The sequence below is a fragment of the Orbicella faveolata genome, unplaced genomic scaffold (assembly GCF_042242905.1).
Source record: "Orbicella faveolata isolate gen_17 unplaced genomic scaffold, um_ofav_v1 contig_12, whole genome shotgun sequence".
NCBI lineage: Eukaryota > Metazoa > Cnidaria > Anthozoa > Scleractinia > Merulinidae > Orbicella > Orbicella faveolata.
Window position 1 is genome coordinate 29564980 of NW_028301539.1, and position 21495 is coordinate 29586474.

At 42.3% G+C, this 21495-nt stretch overlaps 2 protein-coding genes across 3 annotated transcripts in view; one reads left to right on the top strand and one right to left on the bottom strand.

Moving 5' to 3' along the window:
* Nucleotides 1–32: 32 nt before the first annotated feature.
* Nucleotides 33–5578, bottom strand: LOC110060336 (Fanconi anemia core complex-associated protein 100-like). The gene is made up of 5 exons (XM_020767104.2): nt 5311–5578; nt 5048–5184; nt 1878–4233; nt 927–1001; nt 33–484 (listed from the first exon to the last, which is right to left on the bottom strand). The coding sequence occupies exons 1-5, from the start codon at nt 5467–5469 to the stop codon at nt 338–340; spliced, it is 2874 nt and encodes a 957-aa protein (XP_020622763.2). The 5' UTR covers nt 5470–5578; the 3' UTR covers nt 33–337.
* A 14-nt stretch (nt 5579–5592) lies between these two features.
* Nucleotides 5593–21495, top strand: part of LOC110060335 (uncharacterized) — a 32078-nt gene continuing 16175 nt past the window's right edge. The window contains exons 1-7 of one of the 2 annotated variants that reach the window (XM_089283228.1): nt 5593–6267; nt 8125–8288; nt 9012–9316; nt 10049–10906; nt 11736–12337; nt 12725–13252; nt 14118–20418. In XM_089283228.1, the coding sequence (XP_089139354.1) occupies nt 6007–6267; nt 8125–8288; nt 9012–9316; nt 10049–10906; nt 11736–12337; nt 12725–13252; nt 14118–20418 (9019 nt within the window). In that variant the 5' untranslated portion in view covers nt 5593–6006. The remainder of the gene's footprint in view (nt 6268–8124; nt 8289–9011; nt 9317–10048; nt 10907–11735; nt 12338–12724; nt 13253–14117; nt 20419–21495) is intronic. The other variant, XM_020767103.2, reaches the window with a different exon arrangement.

Sequence of the window (21495 nt, forward strand, 5' to 3'; positions counted from 1 at the left end):
TTGCAACTTTGTTGTAACCGGAGACACCAATAAACAATGTTTAAAATACGTGTATATTGTACAGTACTTCACTATCATTTCTAAACTTTATAAGTCACATTTTCGCTGTTTTCGGTATTTTAGAAGTCATGGCACACATCCCTTTTTCAATTGCTAATGTCGCACAAGCAAGAAGACAAGGCTACTTCATACCAATACAACTGATTCTTCAACACAACCGTCTGTGCCCACCAATGACATTTCAGTAAATAAACCGTAACAGCAAAGATCGCGCAATCTGGCAGTTAAACCCGCAATAAGATCTGCTTGAGTGGTATTTGCTATCAAACTCGACTGATTAGATAAGGAGAACTATGCGTCCAAGTTCCTCGTACAGTGTCCACAGCTTGAGCTTTAACTCGACTCCTTGATTAGTGTCATGGCTGAGGGATGATCTTGAAGATAACGCGGCATCCTCCAGCGACATGATCTTCACTTGCAGAGTCTAAAATAATTAATGATCAAAAAATGTTCAAATGTTTTTTTATACACCTGGCTAGTTCACAGGTATGCCAGCTATACTGAAAGAATAAACATAATAGGCTTAAAAATCCCAGCTGGCGGGAGGCAGATCAGTTGGCTATTTACAAGCATGACCGAGGAGTTGAACCACGGTCTACCGAGAAACAACTCCAGCTTAGTGGTCACAGCGGGACTTGAACCCGCCACCTCCGGATTTCAAGTTCGGCGCCCAAACCATTTTGCCATGCTACACATATTGCAACGATTTAAAATTATTTTTGTTGTTTTCAAAGTTGTGCGTTTCGGTTGTTATTTTCTGGGACTGCAGGTCACCAACAAGAAGCAAACTGTTTCCATTAATTTCACGCATAATTTATCGGAAATTCAAATACATGTAAAAGTACATAACATCTACTAATTTGTACCTGGAGTTTCTCTACTGCTTTCTGAAGGTCATATGCTCGCATTTGACTTTTTCTGGTCTCACGTTTGATGACAGGCTAGGGAAAGAAGTTTGAAATCAAAACAACATGAAATTATATGCCTTGGCTAGTTCCGCGAAGGATGACTTTGATGGGAAATCCCAACAGGCAAGATGATTTTAGCTTGCTCGCCGCGCGGGATTGCCGCCATGTTCCGTTGATGAAGCTATGGAATAAGCCATTTATTGACCAAGCATGATCGGTCAAAATCATTCGACATTGCCCCCTTTTTCAGTTAATCACGTACCTCTGTTGCCGGTACAATATATTCCAAGCTAAGCATTGGACCGGACACTGACCCAAATGATTCCACGCGATTTTCCTGTAATTTTTAGTCGCAATAATTCTCTTATTCTCGGGAACGCGCGGTAAAAATATCGGCCCTTGGTCTTTTCTGTAGTGTTCTCCGTGTTTTGACATCGAAACAGGAGCACAACACGGTAACGTGCGTTGTATAACACTTTGCACAAGCTTGCAATTTTTTTTGCATCAAGTTCTGATTGGTTGATTGCTCTATTTATGTTTGTTGTGATTGGCCAAAATGATCTCTACTCACAACTAGAAAATTGCTCTGAACAGAGCAAAAATTGCTCTAAACAGAGCAAGCAATCAACTCAGTACAAAGTGCGAGCACCTGTTATCGGGTCTTTTAGCCCCTAACCATTAGAAGCTAACCATTAGCCCCCCCAAGTAGAAGTTGATTAGCCGCCAACCGGATCTCGAAAACACTCTCTATTTCTCGTTTTTTAAGCGTGAATAGGGGCTAATCAACTTCTGGTTGGGTGCTAACCGCCTAGGGACTAATCGACTTGGGGGCTGAACAACTTACATTCGAGAACTTCAGTTCGCAATGTTGTAAGGGTATGTCACGATATGGGAATTTTATCTACTTACTTGAAATCTTGCTAACACCGCCTCGTGCAGGCGGCAGAGGAGCGGTATAGATGAACAGTGTAATGCGACCTCCAAGGGCGGACCATCGGCTGATGTTACATATCCTGTCGCAGGCTTCACGCGTAGTGATGCTCGACTTCCATTAACAGTTAGCAAGTCAATGCCTGAATACTTGAAATCAATCTGCTGATGGTTGATGCTGGAATCCGTGAGAATAAAGTGCAAAACAGTATCCTGTGGTGTTAAAGATTGTACAGTTTCCTGAGTTGCATTTTGAGCAGAACTGTTTTGAGCAACAATCTTCATGAAGCTTACGGCGTCCTGAGAAACAAGAAAACTTGCAGAGTAGCTTCCAAATTGCAAAGATCTCTCTGCATTCTCTGCTCCACTCTGCCCAAACAGATCCTCCTTGTTTATCGTAAATTGGATTTCTGAGTTGAGTTTGTCTAAGGTTTGTAAAAGCTCTTCCTTGGAACCTGGTAGTGGATTTTTCACAGAAATGGGTGATTCCATCTGATGAGGTCGCACAAAATGAAGCACATCAAACACATGCCTACTGATCGGTATCAGCACATCTTCAACAGGCGTCTTGAAGAAATCTCCTGAGTTTGGATCTGTTCTGACACCAGCAAGTAATGAATTCAAGTTACAATACAATTGCACTTCTGCGACAATGTGAAATGATGAAGAGAAAGATTTGCTAAGGGGGATGTCTATCTCTACGAATGACCCTGGATTAGAAATCTTCAGCGGCATTGATCGGCCAATGTTGTGTGAATCTGCTGTGACTTGACGACACCAAGGTTCTTGACCTTGTACCTGAACCAGCAGAGACCAGGAAGATGACAACATCAAGGTCCCTTGATTAACAACTTTACAATGCAAAGACACTGAACCATTTCCACTACTCTCACAGGACAGAACACTGGGTGTAAAAGTGCAGGAGATCAGACACATACTCTGTTGAGTTGTTTCTATCCCAGAAACTGCTGCATCCTTAGCAAGTTGGCAGACAGTGTGGATAACCATGTTAAGCTCTCTCAAAATACTATCCTCTGTCTCTATGGTAGCATTCACTTTGGCCAGTTCCGCTGCCTGAGTTTCAATCTCCCTCAAGTAACTCTTCACTTTCTCACCAGCCATTTGAGGTGAGACATTTGAGTAGATGTGTGATTCTCCATCTTGTGAATCAGGCAAAACAATCTGTAACAGTCTCCCATTCATATTGAGAGCATAAGCTTGAGTCACTGTTCCAGTTGTCTTGTTCTTCTTCTCTACACAGCAAACTGTGCAAATGTTTGGTATCTGCATGCTTAGAGTGGTGAACAATGTCAACATGCATGAAGATAACAAAGGAGTAGAGCTTGCTGCATCCATTGCATCATTTACACTCAACCTTGTGACAAAAATTTCTTTTCCTGTTGAATGCACCAGAGTGTCACCCCTGTTGCTTAAACAGGAGCACAGAACAGGTCCAAGAATTGTGTGTCCACTAAAATGGATAGCTCCTACTTCATCTCCCTTCTCAGGTTTTCTTTCATGAGCAATAACAAGCTTGTCACAATGTCCAACAAAGACAAGAGCATTGCAGCAATAACCAGTGGAACCTTTTTTGCATTTAGCGCTGCTTACGCCTGAAGAGTCCTCTTGACAATGAATATTTCCTGCATAAATTGCTGACACTCTTTGTTCCAGATGATAAAGCAACTGAGGTGAAAATGACTGCCTACCTCCAAGAGTCTCAGGATTTGTGCTTGTGAGAGCAAAGCTGTTCACAGGCCAAAATAGTATTTGCCCGTCTTCACCACCAAACATAACAACTGGTGAGTCCAAGAGGGATGCTTCCCAGTTAAAAAGCTTGTTAAATAATGGTCTTTCAATAACTGGACACAATGAACACGACACAGTGCTACTTGGTTGTACACAGCATAACTGGGGTGTATAACTCCAGTGACGACTTCTTTGGCTTTCTTCCCATGAAGACATAAGCGATGGCACTTCTACTTTTGATTTGAGCTCTGGAAGGGCTTCATAAGCTGGCATCAGAACATTGCTATTAGGTACTACTGTTCCAAACAAAGACAAAAAGTAGCCTTTGTCTGAAGTTCTACAACATATCAACTTGTCTCCAATAGGAATAAAAGTTTTTAAACTCTGCTCAAATAAAACTGCACTTCCTACATCAATCACTGTTGTGCTCTTCAAAGATTTAAGTGACTGTTTATGGGGTGTTTTTCCAACAGTAGCACTTGTACCAGCAAGGAGTTCTCCAAAGATGTCATTCTCATCATTCTGAATTAGTTTTGTTTCACCACTAGTGACTTCCAGATTGAGCTCTCCAATCTCCTTCCTCTCTCTTGTTTGGTAATCATTTGCATACAATAAAGCAAAGTAATTTTTTACATATTGAATGACACTGTAATCACAAACATGCTGCCTAAATATCTGTCAAATTTAGGAATTCTGCAAATGCAATAATCCTAGAAGTGTCCATAGCTTTTCTGTCCATGCTCAATGATATCAAAATTTGAAAGAACTTTAAGGTGGCCTTTTGGGATCACTAACTCTCATGGGGTCACCCTGGTTTACATCTAAATAATTTCAGCTGGATTCCTATCACAAAACAACACACTTAATTTAGCAGTGTAAATGCTGGAAGCACATCAACACAGCACTTCATGTTCAATTTATCTAAGTTGCTTTTTGAAAATCCACTCGTAAACAAGGCCTAATGGTAAAGTTTGTTGTGTTCAGTGAATTCTTCTGTAAAAACATGCAGTTCCAGAAAATATCTACACTCCCCTAACAGAAGGGATTGGAATTTCCTGGGGGTAGGGGTTCAGTAAGACCAAAATATTTAAAGAAATGTATGAAGCTTAATTGAAATTTCCAGAGGGGTGGGGAGGGGGTCTAAGAAAAAAATCCCTTCTGTGGGGGAGGTATGGATATTTGCTGGAACTACACAACCACTCCCATGGTGGCAAATAATTGAAGCAGAGGTGTGGCTGTATTAACTGCCTTGACATCCACATCCTCTCTGGTCACCGAACTACTGGTCAATGGGGTATGACCAAATTCAAAACCAGGTAACATGCACAAAAAAAAAAAAAAACATCCTGACTATAAGACTTGGATTCTGTATTGAAATTTCACTCTATGGAAAGTTATACCTCTTGCTTTTGGTCAGATTCTCTGGTAAAGAAACAGCAAAAATATTCCCATCCACGGTTGCTGCAAATATTCGTCTCTTTCCATTCCACTCTTGGAAACGAACAGTCGTAATCGAAGAGGGGAATCGAAAGGTGTGCTGAAAATTGAGGTTAAATGTTAAGAGCTCTATAATTACTATTATCTCTGCGTCGATTGCAAAGTAAGAGGTAAAATGTTATGTTGCAAAATTCACATATAGGCACCATGACAAATTTTAGCTTACGTCTATGCTGTCTTCAGCTATCAAATAGAGAAACTCGTTGCCATTAGACAGCAGTACTATCTTTTTTCGCTTAGAAACAGTCACGGTCTGTATAGACGGAGGTGCAGATGGAGCTATAGAAGCAAATCTTTGCAATGTTTTCACTTCGTTTTCCGCCATTTTGTGACCTTCATCATTTTGAACCGCGCGCTCGAGAGAATTATGGGTACTCACTGGAAGGTACCGCTGAGAGCCAGACGGCTCAAATCAATGTGTAAAATAGCAAACAGTCGCAAACCCAAACATTAAATATGTTTGGAATAAATTAATTATTGACAATTTGACATTTCATTCCCCCTCGAAATTTTTTGTGCAAGCCATTGCGGCGTATTCCACGAGAGATAAAATTGCCGTTGCAGGCACCAGAGAAATCAAAGTTACGGGAAAGTCAAATTCGACCTTATCGTTGACAGTGAGAAGGCGAGCAGAATGCTGCAGAATTCGAATGTTTTTTGACTGCCAACTTCTTGGCAACTTTGTCGAGTTTCCGGGCTGTCTTTGACGGTGCAACTGGGTGAAGCTGTGGATGTTTGCAGAAGGTCTTGCCATGGTTTCACAAGCATTTCCTTCCGTACATGACGTTATAAACTGAGGTAAACTCGTTCGAAGAACAGTAATAAGCTCAATGAATCTTTATCACTCAGTTTCGCGGTAAGCATGCCTCCTTGGGGTTTGCAGGTATTGTTATTAATCGCGGGTGTTTTGCCTATTTATGGACAAACAAATTTCGCACTCTATGGAGAGGCAATTGTTTCATCGAACGACTCTTGTGGTTTGCAAGGAAACGATGAATTCTGCTTGGCTGTTGACCGCCTTCAACGTTGTCACGAGATCGATTACTGTGACGCTCGATGTCCGTTTGGAGAGAATATGCCATTTAGCGTGGATCTTGTTGCTACGGGGAACTTTCATGGCGAGGTAATATTCTTAAACGTGTTGTGCTAAGTGTTAAATATAGTATCAAGTTACATTTAGGTGAGTGTGATCCATTTATGAAACATTAGTTCGACTCTGATCCTCTTTGTAACATATATTTGATTGGGTTCTTTGTTTTAAACATAAACAATGCCGGACAGTGACGAAGCTTTTTCTTCATATTTGCAAGGCGACTGAGTTGTATTTCGAAAGAGGATTATTACGAAGCAACCGTTGATATGTATAGATCGGTGGTTATGGTGCTAAACATTTAAACATTTAAAGTAAATTAGTTTTATTATCTTTTGGCAATCGCAACTTGCGTGATTCAAAGTTGACATCTGACTACAAAAGCTCAGATCTTGACTGCAAAAGTTCAGAATCTTAGGTTAAGCTCCCAGGTGGGCTCCCAGGTGATGTCTCCGGATGCAAGTGGTCTGGGTTTATGGCCAGATCATTCAGACAGTACCCTCACAACCCATCTTGATCTGTAGCTAGGGATATATAGGGTTAAATAGGAACTAGCAAAATATCAATGAAAGGGTTCGACTCATGAGTATATATCAATAGTTATTATAGATTTTTCAGTTAGTGTTATCCCTGGGGGAGGGGGTGCTTCTAGAAAAGTTGGGGGGAGTGTGCAGCCCACTTCCCAAAACCCTTACCCTATTTATGACCAAAATCTGCAGTTTTGCTACCCTATTTATGACCTGACCAAAAATTCTATAGCCTATTTATGAACGTTGCGGCTGACACAGTTGCCCTAAACATAAGTTATGAAGGGCTCTTGTTGACGGTCTTATTGATAATGATGAAAAAGTAGCTTCTTCTAAGAAACATACCCAATTCAAGACTAGAGTGCTAAAACCATACCCAATTTATGACCAAAATGGCCAAAATCGATACCCTATGAAAGACCAAAACGGCTGAAAAATCCTACCCTTTGAGGCTGCACATACCTATATAGACCATATAAGGGAGTACCCACCCCTCCGGGCATTATCAATTTATTGATAATTATCAAATTTATCAAATATACTGACTTATTGTACAATTTATTGGGTAATTGAAAAGGTCCCGAAACTGACTGTCGGTAAGCTGTCAGCTGACAGGTTACCGAAGAGCTCCCGACCAACTACCAACAGTTTTCTAAAACAAAACGTTTGCTGTGGAACAGACAGGAATAGAGTAATATACCCGATCAATAAAATGGTTTCAAAAATGTAATACATCTCGTCACTAACTTACTGACACGTTACCGACATGTTACCGACAGATCACTGACTGTCGGCCATTATATTTGTTGGCCGACTGTTGGTCTGTGTTTCAGCCAAAACCTGTTGGCTGTCTGTTGGACAACAGTTGGCTGATAGTCAGCCCATAGACGGCTGACAAAAGGCCAACATTTGGCCGACAGTTTTTGGCTGACAGTTGGCCGACAGTTGGCTAACAGGTGTTTTGAGAGCTGTCCTTCACAGTTACCATTTATTGATCAGAAATGAAATCAACCTGGGAATAAAATTACATATAAGAACATAATTATTATGTGGTCTCATAAATTTCATCTCAAGCCACAAACACTGCGTTAACGAACACAGTTTTTAAAAACATAAACTAATAGAGAAAAACTAAGCTTAAATTGATTCTATAACGATCAATAAATCCAAGAAAATCAATAACACGAAACTTCACCAGGATGTGATTATTGCTTTCTATGGATTGATAATATTATCGACAACACATATTATTTGAATTTATCAATTGATGTCAATTTAATGAAAGGTTTTCCCATATCATTTTTATTGATTGTGGTCTTAATAGCAACAAGACCAATGTCATCTGACTGTGTTTTCTTTCCAGACGGGATTAATAAATCAATCGAGTGAAGTTTGTACTGAACAAGGAGAAAGAACAGTCCAGTTAAATGGCACAAATGGTTTTATTTCAAAGTCACCTGAAGCGTTCAATGAATCTCAAGGATTTACACTTACCATTCATTTGAGCCAAGAATCAGGAGATAGAGGGTGAGTTGCTTGTTGTTGTTCTGCTATATATGAAGTGCAACTCTCATTACCCCTTTCCACTCAGAAATATGCAGAGGCACAGTGGCCTCATGGTTAGTGTGCTTGCTTCTGGACCAAGTGGTCTGCGTTCAGGCTCTGGTCAGGGACACTGTGTTATGTTCTTGGACAAGACATTTTTCACTGACTTACAGTGCCTCTCTTCATGATCACCCAGGTGTATTTAAATGGGTACCAGCGAACTTAACGCTGGAGGTAACCCTGTGTTGGACTAGCATCCCTTCCATGGGGGGAAAGTAAACTAACTTAAGTCTATTTTTGTTGATGTCTTAAGGTGGCTGACAATAGTCTCCAGCACTTTCAAGTATTTATACTTTGATGGATCAATACTATCATGCACTCTTTATCAAGTCATGCTGAAATATAGGTATCAGTTCACACATGAATATGTACAAGCATAAAGGAACTATGCCACAGGTGGTGCAAATGTGGCCTGAATTAATCACGTTGCTCATTTGCAGTCTGTCTCAATCACAGCATTATTATCCAGTATCCTTATTCCTGTTTTGTTTTTTCCTGTTTTGTTTTTTGTTAACTCTTAAATAGGATCTTTTTACCAAAGAACTTTTATTTTTGCATTTCTGTTGACTTATTCTGAAATTAACTTTGTACATCTCAATAAATTACTCAGTGTGCTCATTTCAGTTTCAACTGATTATCTTTTAGTATTGTTGCAAGGAAAGAAGACAATGCAAGTTTAGTCTTTGCAGTTTCTGCTGACAGCAGTAATCAACAAATGTCTCTAGAATATCTCAATGCGAGTGGATCAAGGAGCACACTGCATGTCAACTACAGTTTAGCTGATGGACAGTGTCACCATGTATCAGTTGTACTCTTCAGTTCTACAATACAACTGTACGTTGATGCAATTCTTGTAATTGAAGAGGTTACTTACCAAAACCTCTGGAACCAAAGTGGAAGTATCTCCTTAGGAGGGATGCCAAATGCTTCACAAGATCAGTTCTTTGAAGGTAATATTATTATAAAATGAATGGTAAAGATTATAATTTACAATCTCTTACTCAGTTCTCATTTTGTAAAATGCTACAAACAATACCACTCACTTGAATATTAACACCCCTTACAAGTACAGCACATGTAATGAATAAGTGTTACCACATTTTAGGCGCTGCTCAATAGCTGTCATTTTGATGGTTGCGTACTTGGATTTTGTCCAGCACTTAAAGTTACAATGCATGTCTTATATCACACACTGAGCAATAGGTATACCAGATCATCGGCTCTATCAGGTGGATGTGGGTTTTATCTGCCATTATTCCAGTCCCTTATAGTATGACAGTGTATAGCGTGACAGATTGTAGCGTGACAGACCGTAGTGTGACAGACTGCTGTGTGACAAGCAATCTGTTACAAGTGTCGGTGAAGATCAGGGTTGTGTCCCAGTTACAACTCAAGATCGTTGGTTCCAGGAAACATTCCAAGCAGTTTACAATCTGGTTCCCAGAGCTCGTGCGTTTTCGGTCAGCGTTGACTGAAAGTGCGATGGTAGATACGTTATGCATGGGACCGAAAGTATCGCAACTTCAAAAACACTTCAACCCTCTTGAATTTAGACTTTGAAGGACTGAGGGTCATTATGTTCTCATAGATCGCGGCTGAGTCGTCTGGTAGTTTGTCGGCATTAAACAAAACTAAGATTACAATTGTCGTAACGTGATCTTTCATTTGCTTGTTTCTTACAGGAGAGCTTGGTTCTGCTCATCTTTATGCCGGACCTCTCCTTCCATCAGAGATCAGAGCAGATGCCACTGGACAAAACCTTCACAATCCACGTCTGGCACCACGCTGCAGGTGTCAAGTGGAGTATCCATTAGTTTCGTCGGATATTGATGGTCTTCACTGTGTCAATCCAAAAAACAACAAAACAGTGAGGCGTGTGAATGTGAAAGCGCATTATGAAGGCATGGCCAACGATGGCAACCTTGATACCTGGTGGCAATCTAAACGAGCGCAAGTCCCGCTCAATTTTACAGTGAGTCTTGGCGGCGTAAAACAAGTGTTAGTCGTTAAAATATCGTTTAAATGGTGGCCGCCGGGAGGTTTGATTCTTTTAAAATCTGCAGACTACGGCGCGACATGGTTGCCTTGGCAATATTTAGCTCAAGATTGCGGAGCGACCTTTGGCATGGAGAATCGTGGAAAGCTGGACTTTCCTAACAGCGTTAATTGTATTGAAGGATTTTCATATCCTCTCCACGGCGAGACCGTGCCGTTTTATTTACTTCAAACTACAAGGCCAGCAGCAAATAGTTTTGAATCGAATTCAACTCTTCAGGAGTTTTCTTTTGCCACTCACGTTAGGTTGTCAATGGTTTCGTATCTGGGGAATTCACCACAGAAGACAGATTATTTTGCAATTTCAGAGATTGAAGTCTATGGAAGAAACTGCAGTTGTCCGTTTCCAAGAAATGTTTCATCTTGTCAGTGTGATGGAGATATTGTTAGGCCGCCAAAATGCAATGAAGCGTTGAAATTCGACAGTGAACGCTACACGAGAAGTATCTTCGATGACACGCCGATTGGGGTTCCAATACTGCAAGGTAAGCATGTAATGATGATAACTTGGGAATACTTGAGAAACCTTGCCTGCTCTCCAGGAACCTTTTATTGATCATTAGCATAACCTTCTAACTAAGTACCAGGTAATAGGCCAAAAAGAACTATCAGATAGAACCCGAGAAAAAGCGCCATCTGATCGGCTACACAGGAGCTGTCTAATTGAAAGATGGCACCGAGAACTGGCCAGCCTTGCCAAATAACATCAACTTTACCCTTTCGTGTAGTTTCTGAAAAACAATAGTTGTTGTTGTCGGATGGTAAGTGATAGTTGTCGGACAGACAGTCAGTCGATTGTGCTAAAACAGTTGGACGGCTCGCTCTCGGTTTATATCGAATTTTATTTGGGAAAGAGCTTCAACCGATGGGAGGCACGATGGCCTCATGGTTAGTGCACTGGATTCCGTATCGAGCGGTCCGGGTTCGAGTCCTTGCCGGGGACACTGTGTTATGTTCTTAGGCAAGACACTTTACTCTCACAGTGTCTCTCTCCACCCAGGTGTATGAATGGGTACCAGCGGATTAACCCTGCAATGGACTAGCATCCCATCCAGGGGGGAGTACAAATAGTCCTAGTAACTTCATGCTTCAGAAAGCGGGATGCGCTCTGGCCTGATGGGCCACTTGGCTCGCATTCAGACTTAAACTTACTTTTAACCGATAGGAACCTCGAGTTCTCCGTGATTAAATAGTAGGTGCTTGCCCAGCCACTCGGATTCAAAGTTTGCAAATTGCAAGCGTGCTTTTAAGTTTTTGAGATCAAGTTTTAGTCCTAGTTTACTTATTTGAAGTGGTGTATTTATATTTTTCCAGTTCACGTCAGAAGTCTATGTGTCAGGTCTGCCCTCATTTCTTACTCCATAATTGAGAGAAATGACTCGGGTTCATTCCAAATTGAGAACACAACAGGAGTCTTTAAACTTCGTTCGTATCTGCCACTGAACAGTACATTCCAATTCCTGGTAGAAGTCCGACTACAGAATGACGAACATTCGGTAAATAGCTCTACAGCACTGGTATTAATCCAAGTTATTGCTCGCGACACTTTGAACTCGCGTACTATTGTGGATTTTGAAACAGGGAAATTAGGTTTCCTTCAAGATGAAAGGATATCAAACCTCGCGCAGCAGTTTGGGTTCTTCGTGAATGGTTATCCAGGCAGCGAGGGAAGTTTACGCGCTTTTGTTGGGGACGTGAGTGCTGATATGAACTATACAACATTACGTGAACAAGCAGTACATGTGAAAGCGGTGCTGATTAACAGTGATGTGTATTGGGACAGGCCAGCGGTGCGTGTTATCGCGCAGGTGCAGGACGCTTCATACAATGTGCGTACATTGGTGGACAATAGCGAGATTGTTGTTAAAGTCCAACCCAGTGCCAAGCTGTCAATGATTGATGGGAGCCTGTTACAAGTAAGTAAATCACATGTGTTAGTAGAATAGTTTTCATTATTATATGGCTAACTCCGTGAGTGCTGTAGTTGGCTACCCGAAGGCGTAAGATGGCGCTATCTTGCCCACTCGGGAATACCCTCTCTGTCCCGCAAGAATTTTTTTTTTCAATATAATAAATCCTTTATTGACCGAGCTTGATCAAACAATACGGCTGGATACTGACTCCGTCTCGGTCCATAAACACGCAAAAAAAGAACGTGGCCAATATCCAGCCATCTTGATCTCACGCTTGGTCAATAACCCATACATACTACCCAGACTGGAGCAGTAAAACAATAACAGAGTGCTTTCGTCGAGTTACTTTTGTTTGGTTGATTGATTGTTTGATTGACATTTTTACTGTAGACAATTGCCAAGCCAGGTGCATCCAATGGTATTGCCGAAATTCAAGTACCTTTGCCTCCTCAGTGGTTCTCAGACCCCTCTCTTGTTGATCCTGAAGTTGTAACCATCACCTACCGCCTCCGCAACTCTGCTTTGCCTCCTGCGTTACTAGGCAACGCTACAATTCACCCGCAAGACAACCCACAGTTGTTTACAAATGACGTATACGGTGTGCTTCCTTTAGAAAGTGTATTCGTGGGAAGAATATTCAGCTTTTCGATTTATTGCGACTCCTCGTACGCAGTAGCCTCGTTTGGGATAAGGCTAGCGGTTGGTCCGTCGCTTGTCATTGTGGGATCACAGGTTGATGGACAGCAATGGGTTCATGTCGCTGTCAATCGAAGCTCTTCTGAATGGGTTGTGAGTGCAGCGTTAACTGATCCTGAAGCTGCGCCTCAAGGATTTGTCAAAAAAGCCGAGCTGGTGAGTTTTCAAGTCAAAGTGAAGGAGATGGCTGCAGCTGATACAAACGCTACTGTCACAGCCGAGGTAAGAAAAGAGGATAATATTAGACGTGAGTAACAGAGCCAGCGACGAGATCAGATCTTCAAGTCAACAGCAATTGATTTTGTTCTTCCACGCATCTTAATGTAGCTTTCCTTGCCGCATTAGCTGCCGACCTTGGCTACGTACACGCGTCAATAAAACGAGAAAATCGACGGAAGGCCTCGCAACTGAGAAGAACTGGAAAATGCGCGTGGTTCAACATATTCTGTTAGGAAAAAAAACGTCTATACTTTTTCTCAATCCATTTCTTCAATAGGTTCACGTTGGCGCGCACATAGAAGCCTAGGCCAAAGAGACAGTAGAATTTGACCCTGTTTCCTTACAATAGGGACCTTACGCAAAACACGACGGCAACGGCAACGAGAACGTCACCAAACAAAAGGTTTAATGAGGAGAACAATGGCTCTGCACGTGCATTATAATTATTGGTACATTTCTTTGCCGTCCTCTGCAAAACATAAACGTGAAATGACCAAATTCTGCGTTGTCTGGAGAACGTGAACCACGACGGCTAATTTTTCGTATTTCTTTTTGGAACTGAACGCATCCGTAGCATATTCAGCAGGGGCAAGTTTTAATACCGACAAACACACTGAATAGATCTAAATAAATGAGAAATTCCAAAGTAAAATAGAAACACATTTTTTACTAGGCGTCGTCCTCGCCGTCGCCGTCGTATATGCGTAAGGTCCCTAATATCAGAACACGACGGGAAGATCCTTCAGTGGGATGAAGTTGTCTTCGATCTTGTGCCAACAAATTTGTCAGAGCCAAACAGGGAAATTGATGAGGAGAATTGATTAATATCTTAAGCTTAAATTTGTTTTTTGTCTTTTTTCTGACATAGGTAGCTTACCTAAGCAACATCAACAACGAGGAAATTGAAATCGACAGTCAGTCACTTCCGGTTATGGCGGCCATGATTGATGGTTTCAGTCAAGTTCGGCACACCTTGGGGACGATTCGAATCGCCTCCAACGATATCGCACAACTGATACCATACGCTGAACCTTCCGAACTAGTCAACACAGCTGTTTTAAATGGACAGATCGTGATGGCAAACGTGAAGCTCCTGGCTGTTCAAAGATCAGGCGACATCACAACACTCTCTGAAGCAAACTGCACGAGTCTTTCGAAAGCTCTCCAAGTTACTAAGAACTGTTCGAACATATTTCTAAACGGTAGCGAGCCCGAGGGATCGCCCCATGCGCGGGTACAAGTCGAGTACGATCATGTAATGGCAATTGTTTCAATTCGCGTGTGGTTTCCATCTCTGCCTCTAAACTTGAGTCTGAATTACCCAGAGCTCGCTCAAGTGTCTGGTTGGTTTGAATTTGACGCTTCTAGTGGTAAATGTGCCCAGCGTTATCAGTGGAGCGAAGTTTATTCTGAAGCTCTGTTCACTTACGATGGAATCCACTTTGAAAACATATCGGCTACAAGTCTCGTCCGTGGAATTCTTTCAAGTTTGAATGAGTCTGTAGCAGTCCTGGATGGCTTTGGTAACGTTCATGGAATGTCTCCGGGTCGAGCAACTATTGCAGCTGTCAGTCCATTGAATTCCATTCTAGGTAGCGTTGAAGTCATGGTGACCTCCTCAAGACGTGTCGCTGCCCAGGTGATTGACATCGTCATGGTAACTAATCTGAGTGTTAGCATTCCTACTTCACCCTACCCCAGACTGTCAACACAGATTGCCGTGGCTTCTGTTCATCAAGATTTGCGTCGTGATCACACACGTGGCTCCCTCGTGGCTTGCGTTTCTTTCAGCGATGGTAGAAGGCAAAAATTGAACTCTGAACTAGGCCTTCAGCTCAAGTCGCTTGATGATCACGTGCTGCGAATCATTGGGCAATCGGAGGCGATCTCCGTCGGTTCTGGAGCTGGGATGCTTCAAGCTGATTGGGCCTTGCCTGCAAGCCTTTGCTACCCGAGTGGTTTTAGCCTCGGAATAGGTTATGAAATGACGAATGTGCGTTTGTCACCTCCCATAAGGCTTGAAATAACTGGTGTCAGTCAGCAAATCGCTGTGCCAGGAGATTCTGCCACTGTCGCAGGGTTACCAACATCAAGCCCTATCGTCGTGACTTTAGTGTTCGAGAATGACCACCACGTGGACATGACCTCAGACTCCAGAACAGTTTACGACTTGAGTAAATCTGACGGCTTCTTTATTGTACATCGCGACCACAACAATGTTCCAATGATAAAACCAAGCTCTCTTGGCAAAGGAGGCAGAAAAGATCTTGTGGTGCGTTTCACTCACTTTGCAATCTCGCGTACTGTTTCAGTCAACATCGTAACGTACGTAGGTTTAGCGTTAAATGCGAGACCCTACCCACCCTACCCTGGTTCTCCGTTGATCAATTCGTTGAGTCCTGTAGCTGACACAAGCTCATTTGAAATGGCCTCACTGAGCCTCGCCATGGTTTTGAGCGATCAATCAAACTATGACATAACGCGGCATGAACTGACGTCATTTTCATCCAGATCTACAGATGTCATAGTTGGACAAAACGCGGCGAACCGCGTGACAGTAAAACCTGGCGTGAAATCGACCTCGGCTATTCTTGATGGACTTTTTAGTAGTGTTGGCTCTATTGATTTGCTGGTGAATGTGTACAGCTCTCCTGTGAATGTTGCTAACATAACTGACTTCGTCTTGGTACCAGAAAACAACAGAACTTTGTCTGGTGTGCAAAATTCTGCAGTAGCGCAAGTGCAGTTATCTTTGACATTCAACAATGGAAGACAAGTAATGAAATTTTATGAGGAAAGTTCAGCGTTATTTCCAGGATTAATCACCTTGATCAGTAAAAATAGCCAGGTGTTCAGTGTGGATTCCTCCACAGGTCAAATCACACTTCGTCGAAACTACCACCAAACACTGTCTCTCACTGCCACTGCTGCAGTTTCTATGGTAACGTCTGAGGTGACAGTCTCTTGCAACCTGCTACCGGCAATCGGTGATGTCGATCTTGGAGAAGAAACAGGCCTACCCTTACCGCCAAGAAGTGTTGGATCCCTGATCCACATTCAAGCGCGTTTGAACGCAGGGGAAGACCAAGGCGTCAAAATGATTGATTTAACTCTAAGCTATGACCAAGCAAAACTAGTTTTAGTTTCTGTAACAAAAGGAAGTGCTTGGACAACCTGTGTACCTGATCTTAACACCATAGGGCAGATGTCACTCGATTGTTCGAGCGACTCGTCGTTGAATGGTCTTGTTGAGGTCGCGGTAATTTCCTTCAATGCCACCAGCCCAGGTGTAGCTGCAATCCTCGGTTCCGTAACCACGGATACTCTGGGAACTTCTTCTCTTGTAGCCGGTGACGTAGATCAGGAGATTGTGGGAAGCAGTAAAAGAAGGCGACGCGGCCTTGATGATCGTGATAGAAGAGACTTGATTGAAGGTCATAGACAACGCATGCGAAGGTCTGTGTTTTGCGCCACTCCTCCTTGTCAGTGTGATGAGCCACTTCTTACAGGTGATGTGAACAGGGATTGTCTCTTTGACCTCGGCGATGTTATCTTTGTACTTAGGTTCTACGCGTTTTCAGTCTTCAATTTCTCGAACGATGCTGGTAGTCTCCTTGTCCAATCGCTAACGTCCAATCAGTCACGTGACCTTGACGTAGACAGAAACACCATTGTGAACCCAGCCGATGCGTTTTACCTGGTGAGAGCGCTGCTGGGTTTAGTTCGCTTTATTTCTGTTGCAAGCGTGACTCCAGTACAGCTCATCACTTCTGATTGTCAGCTGTCATTCAGCGTCACGTCAATGTCAAAGACTGGCCCCGCCTCGGATACTGACACTTTTGTTTTCTTCGACATCACTTACGGGGGGAGCCCAATTGATTTTGCAGGGTCCACAGGATCTCTCAGAGCTAATGGTATCTATGGCAACGTAATCCGAGGAATAAGTCGCGGTAACGGGAGCTTTGGTGTCCAGGCTCCCTTTGAGCTCGTTCAGGACGATCTTGGTCTTAGTGTGTTTCATGTTACGCTTGACTCAAACAACAAGACAAGTTTTCAACGTTTGTCTGCTTTACTTGGCAGTCCTCGTCCGCCGTACTTGTTTCCTTTCAGATTATCTGCAGACCTAAACATTTCTGGTCAAATTGTAAGCTTTAACGCGAATCATAACTACAATCCCTTCGCCATGTTTAACAATACACTGAGTTCTGCGGATTGCATCAACAATTTCACGCCAGAGTTTCAAAAGCTCTACTATCGCGCCAATGTTTCGGAAAATACAACGATAAATTCGTCAATCATCACTGTCAATGCCACGGATCTGGATCAAGGAGACAGCGGAAGAGTCAGTTACAGTCTTGCAAGCGATGACGCGCTGCCTTTTGCTGTAAATTCAACCTCAGGTCTCATTCGCATTGTTAGATCTTTGGACAGAGAGGAGAAAGCCTGGTACAATCTGACAGTCAGAGCTACCGATGGAGGAGCCCCGGGACGGGAAAAGTTTTCTCATGCGTACGTGTTTGTAATGATCTATGACGTGAACGACAATGCTCCAGTTGTCACTAAAATTGTACCGGGTCATGTGATCAAAATCCCCGAGAATGCTTTGGTGGGTAGCCCGCTGGCCACAGTGATTGCCACCGACGCAGATATAGGGGAAAATGCGCGACTTAGTTTCGGTATTGTCAGAAACTCTTCGTGGAACAGGACGTTTGTAATGAATGCAACAACTGGTGAAGTGGTGTTGAACAGTTCTTTGCATGGAAAAGTTGGAGATATTTTCAAGGTTACGGTGTTAATTTCAGATCATGGTATTCGTGTGTTAACTGTGAATACAACAGTGGAATTTTGGGTAACCTACGCCTCCGATGTTGAAATATTTTTCAATTCTCAGTTTTATGAAGTGAACGTGACAGAAAACAGCGCAGAAAACACGAGTGTTGTTCAAGTGACGGCGTATGTTCCTGGGCTTCCTTCAGCTGAGATTTTTTATTCCATAAGCGACAACGAAGCATTTAAAATCGATTCAGACAATGGTATTGTACTGGTGAATTCTACAATCGACCGTGAAGCCAACGAAGTTTTCATACTGACAGTAACTTCACAGTACGGACAGAATATTAGCACCAATGCTACTGTTAATATCACTGTCTTGGATGGAAACGACAATGCACCAATCCCTTATCCTGTAACTCTGCGGGTCATCCCGTACAATCTACCCGCAGGCAGGGACGTTTTGCGAGTCAATGCATCAGATAAAGACAGTGGCAGGAATGCCGCCCTTAAGTTTTATCTTCTCCAAGACGTCTTCAATCTCTTCGCAATCAACAGAAAAAGTGGAATGATCTTCCTTAATTCGTCATTGCTTGACTTGAACGACAGTTTCGTACAGCTTTTAATTGAAGTGTCCGATTCAGGGATGCCTTCGCTGTCAGCCAACCTTACTGTCAATATTTCAGTCCTATTTCCACCCCATTTTGATCACAGCAGCATCAACATTTCTATACCCGAAGATGTTTCAGTTGACAAGACTGTGTACACGTTTACACCGAGGAATATCTCTGGACAAGATCTCCACACATACTTCACCATCTCTGATGGCAACTTTGGCGAGAAATTTTCTATTCGAAATCTTACCGGAGAGGTTTTGATTCACGCAAGTTTGGATAGAGAGGAAGTCAGTTTTTATTCACTATCTCTTCACGCATGGAACCTCGCTGTTGAACTTTTCGCAGAAATTCCACCTACAGAACTCTTGCTAAACATCACTGTCCTTGACGTCAATGACAACGCGCCATATTTAGAAGCGGTCAAGCCAATCACAATCAAGAACACTGCTCACGTGGGGTACACGTTGGTGCGTGTGAGCGCCACCGATGCCGATGAAGGTCTTAATGCGCAACTGCAGTACAAAATAACTTCCGGTAACGAGCTAAATAAATTCGTTATTAATAACCTCGGTTTCGTCCAGTTAAACAAATCGCTTTTATATGACAGCGTTGCTGGGTTTTTCCTTACCATAAACGTGACTGATCATGGGTCTCCAATGCTCTACAATACAACTGAAGTCAACGTGACAGTTCAAGATGACCGGAGCCCGCCTCGTTTTAATCAAACATTTTACAATGCCTCCATTCCGGAAGACAGTCTCCCTGGAAGCGAAGTTGTTATCGTTTTTGCCACCGACCCTAACGGAGACAGAATCTTTTACAACATATCCTTGACATTTGCAAACGTTGCTTCTATCTTCAAGGTCAATTCTTCCACAGGGATCGTAACCACTTTAACTAAGCTTGACCGAGAAATTCGCGACACATATCAGTTTGAAATAAATGCTTGTAAGTATTCACCGTTGACTGGTCAGAAATATTTCGACAATGCTAGTGTATATGTGCGCATTTTAGATGTTAATGATGAGCGGCCTCGCTTTGAACAAAGTGTCTTCATAGTGGAGTTGGACGAAGATAACTCTCCAGGGGTATTTTTGATGTCAGTCCATGCAAATGACAGTGACCAGGGACTCAATTCTCTTTTGTCGTACGCGATCATTTCAGGAAACCAGAGTGTATTTAGCATAAACAGTTCAAGCGGTGAAATAACTGTCTTGATATCTCTTGACTTCGAGACAGTGCACCAGTTGAATTTAACAGTGCAAGCTAAGGATCATGGGATACCACCACTCGAAGCCAACGCGTCGGTTATAATTAACATCCGGGATATAAATGATAACACACCGATTATTGACAGTAACTTAACTTACAACCTGATTTTACTGGAAAGCGTGCCAGAAGGAACATTTGTAGTGCAAATCAATGCCAGTGATGCCGATAGCGGAATTAATTCAAATCTTACGTTTTCAGTCGCTAGTGGAAATGCTTTCACCATAAATCCAGCTAATGGCGTTGTTACAACCGCGTCTGAGCTCGATTATGAAAAGGAGAAGTTTTACACCTTGAATGTGAGCGTACAAGACCAAGGGTCCCCTCCCTTGTCAAGTAGCATTCTGGTAAAGATTGAGCTGATTGACGTGAATGACATGACACCAGTCATTTATCCTTTATCCCCTGTGTACGTGAGAGAAAATGTGCCTGTTGATACAGTCATTACAAGAGTAAATGCCACAGACGGTGATTCGGAGATCAATGCGGTGCTCAACTTCACTTTAGTATCTGGTAAGTGCCATCTAACACTTCACATCCAAACCTCGTCTCGGAGATTCCAAATGACGTATGCTTATGACGTCATACTGGCATAAAAACTTTAACTGCCCTCGTGACAGCTCATGAAGCTTTCTGATTGGCTGACAAGAAATAGAAGCTCTTCGTCCCACTGTGTTTGACCCGAAGAGTTTTTGTGTCATATTATCCAATTATAAGCTCCATAACTTGTCACGTGAGCATGGCGCTGTAAGAATACCTCATATAGCTTCCCAACTGACAACGCGGGGCGTGGTTAATTTTGTGATCGTAACTGATACCCAATAACGAAAGGTTTTGAAAAACATTTCAGAATAAAGAGTAGCGAGATAAAAACATGACGTTTCGGCGACGACATGTCACCATTATCAAATGCAAATTATTATGTGTTGGGTAACGTTATATAAAGAATATAGAGTGGGAAAGTACATTAGAATAAATGAGGCGGGGATAAACAAAAGAATGAGAAACATTTAAATACATATTCACCAGCGCATCGAGGAGCATAAATATTCCGTCATCGGTAAACACCTAAAGGACAAAAACAACCAAACATCTAACAATCTTCACGAGCAGTTTGTCACCTTAAAGAAATGCCACGGAAAGTTCGAGTGCCTTATTTATGAGATGCTTTTTATAAGGAAAAAGAGTCCGGCTCTGAACACTCAAAATGACTCCATTCCAGCGAAACTTTTTATTTAAATTTTTCTCATTCTTTTGTTTATCCCCGCCTCATTTATTATAATGTACTTTCCCACTCTATATCCTTTATATAACGTTACCCAACACATAATAATTTGCATTTGATTATGGTGACATGTCGTCGCCGAAACGTCATGTTTTAATTTTATCTCGCTACTCTTTATTCTGAGATGTTTAACTGATATCCGTTACTTTTCATACCGTTTAGATAAAATGATAAAATAAGGTGGGGAAATAAGACATAACAGAGAGTGAAGTATCAGAAGTCCTTATCATTTGTGCTCTCCTCAGGTAACAATACTGCCTGGTCACTGCAGCTTTCAGATAAGGGCAAGCGACTTGGGAAAGTCG

Excerpts from the sequence above, each read along its gene's own strand:
- LOC110060336 (XM_020767104.2), bottom strand. The coding sequence starts at position 5,469 with ATGGCGGAAAACGAAGTGAAAACATTGCAAAGATTTGCTTCTATAGCT. Across the intron at positions 4,234-5,047 it reads AATCTGACCAAAAGCAAGAG|AGAGAGGAAGGAGATTGGAG; the intron begins GTATAACTTTCC and ends TTACCAAACAAG. Across the intron at positions 485-926 it reads AAGCAGTAGAGAAACTCCAG|ACTCTGCAAGTGAAGATCAT; the intron begins GTACAAATTAGT and ends TAATTATTTTAG.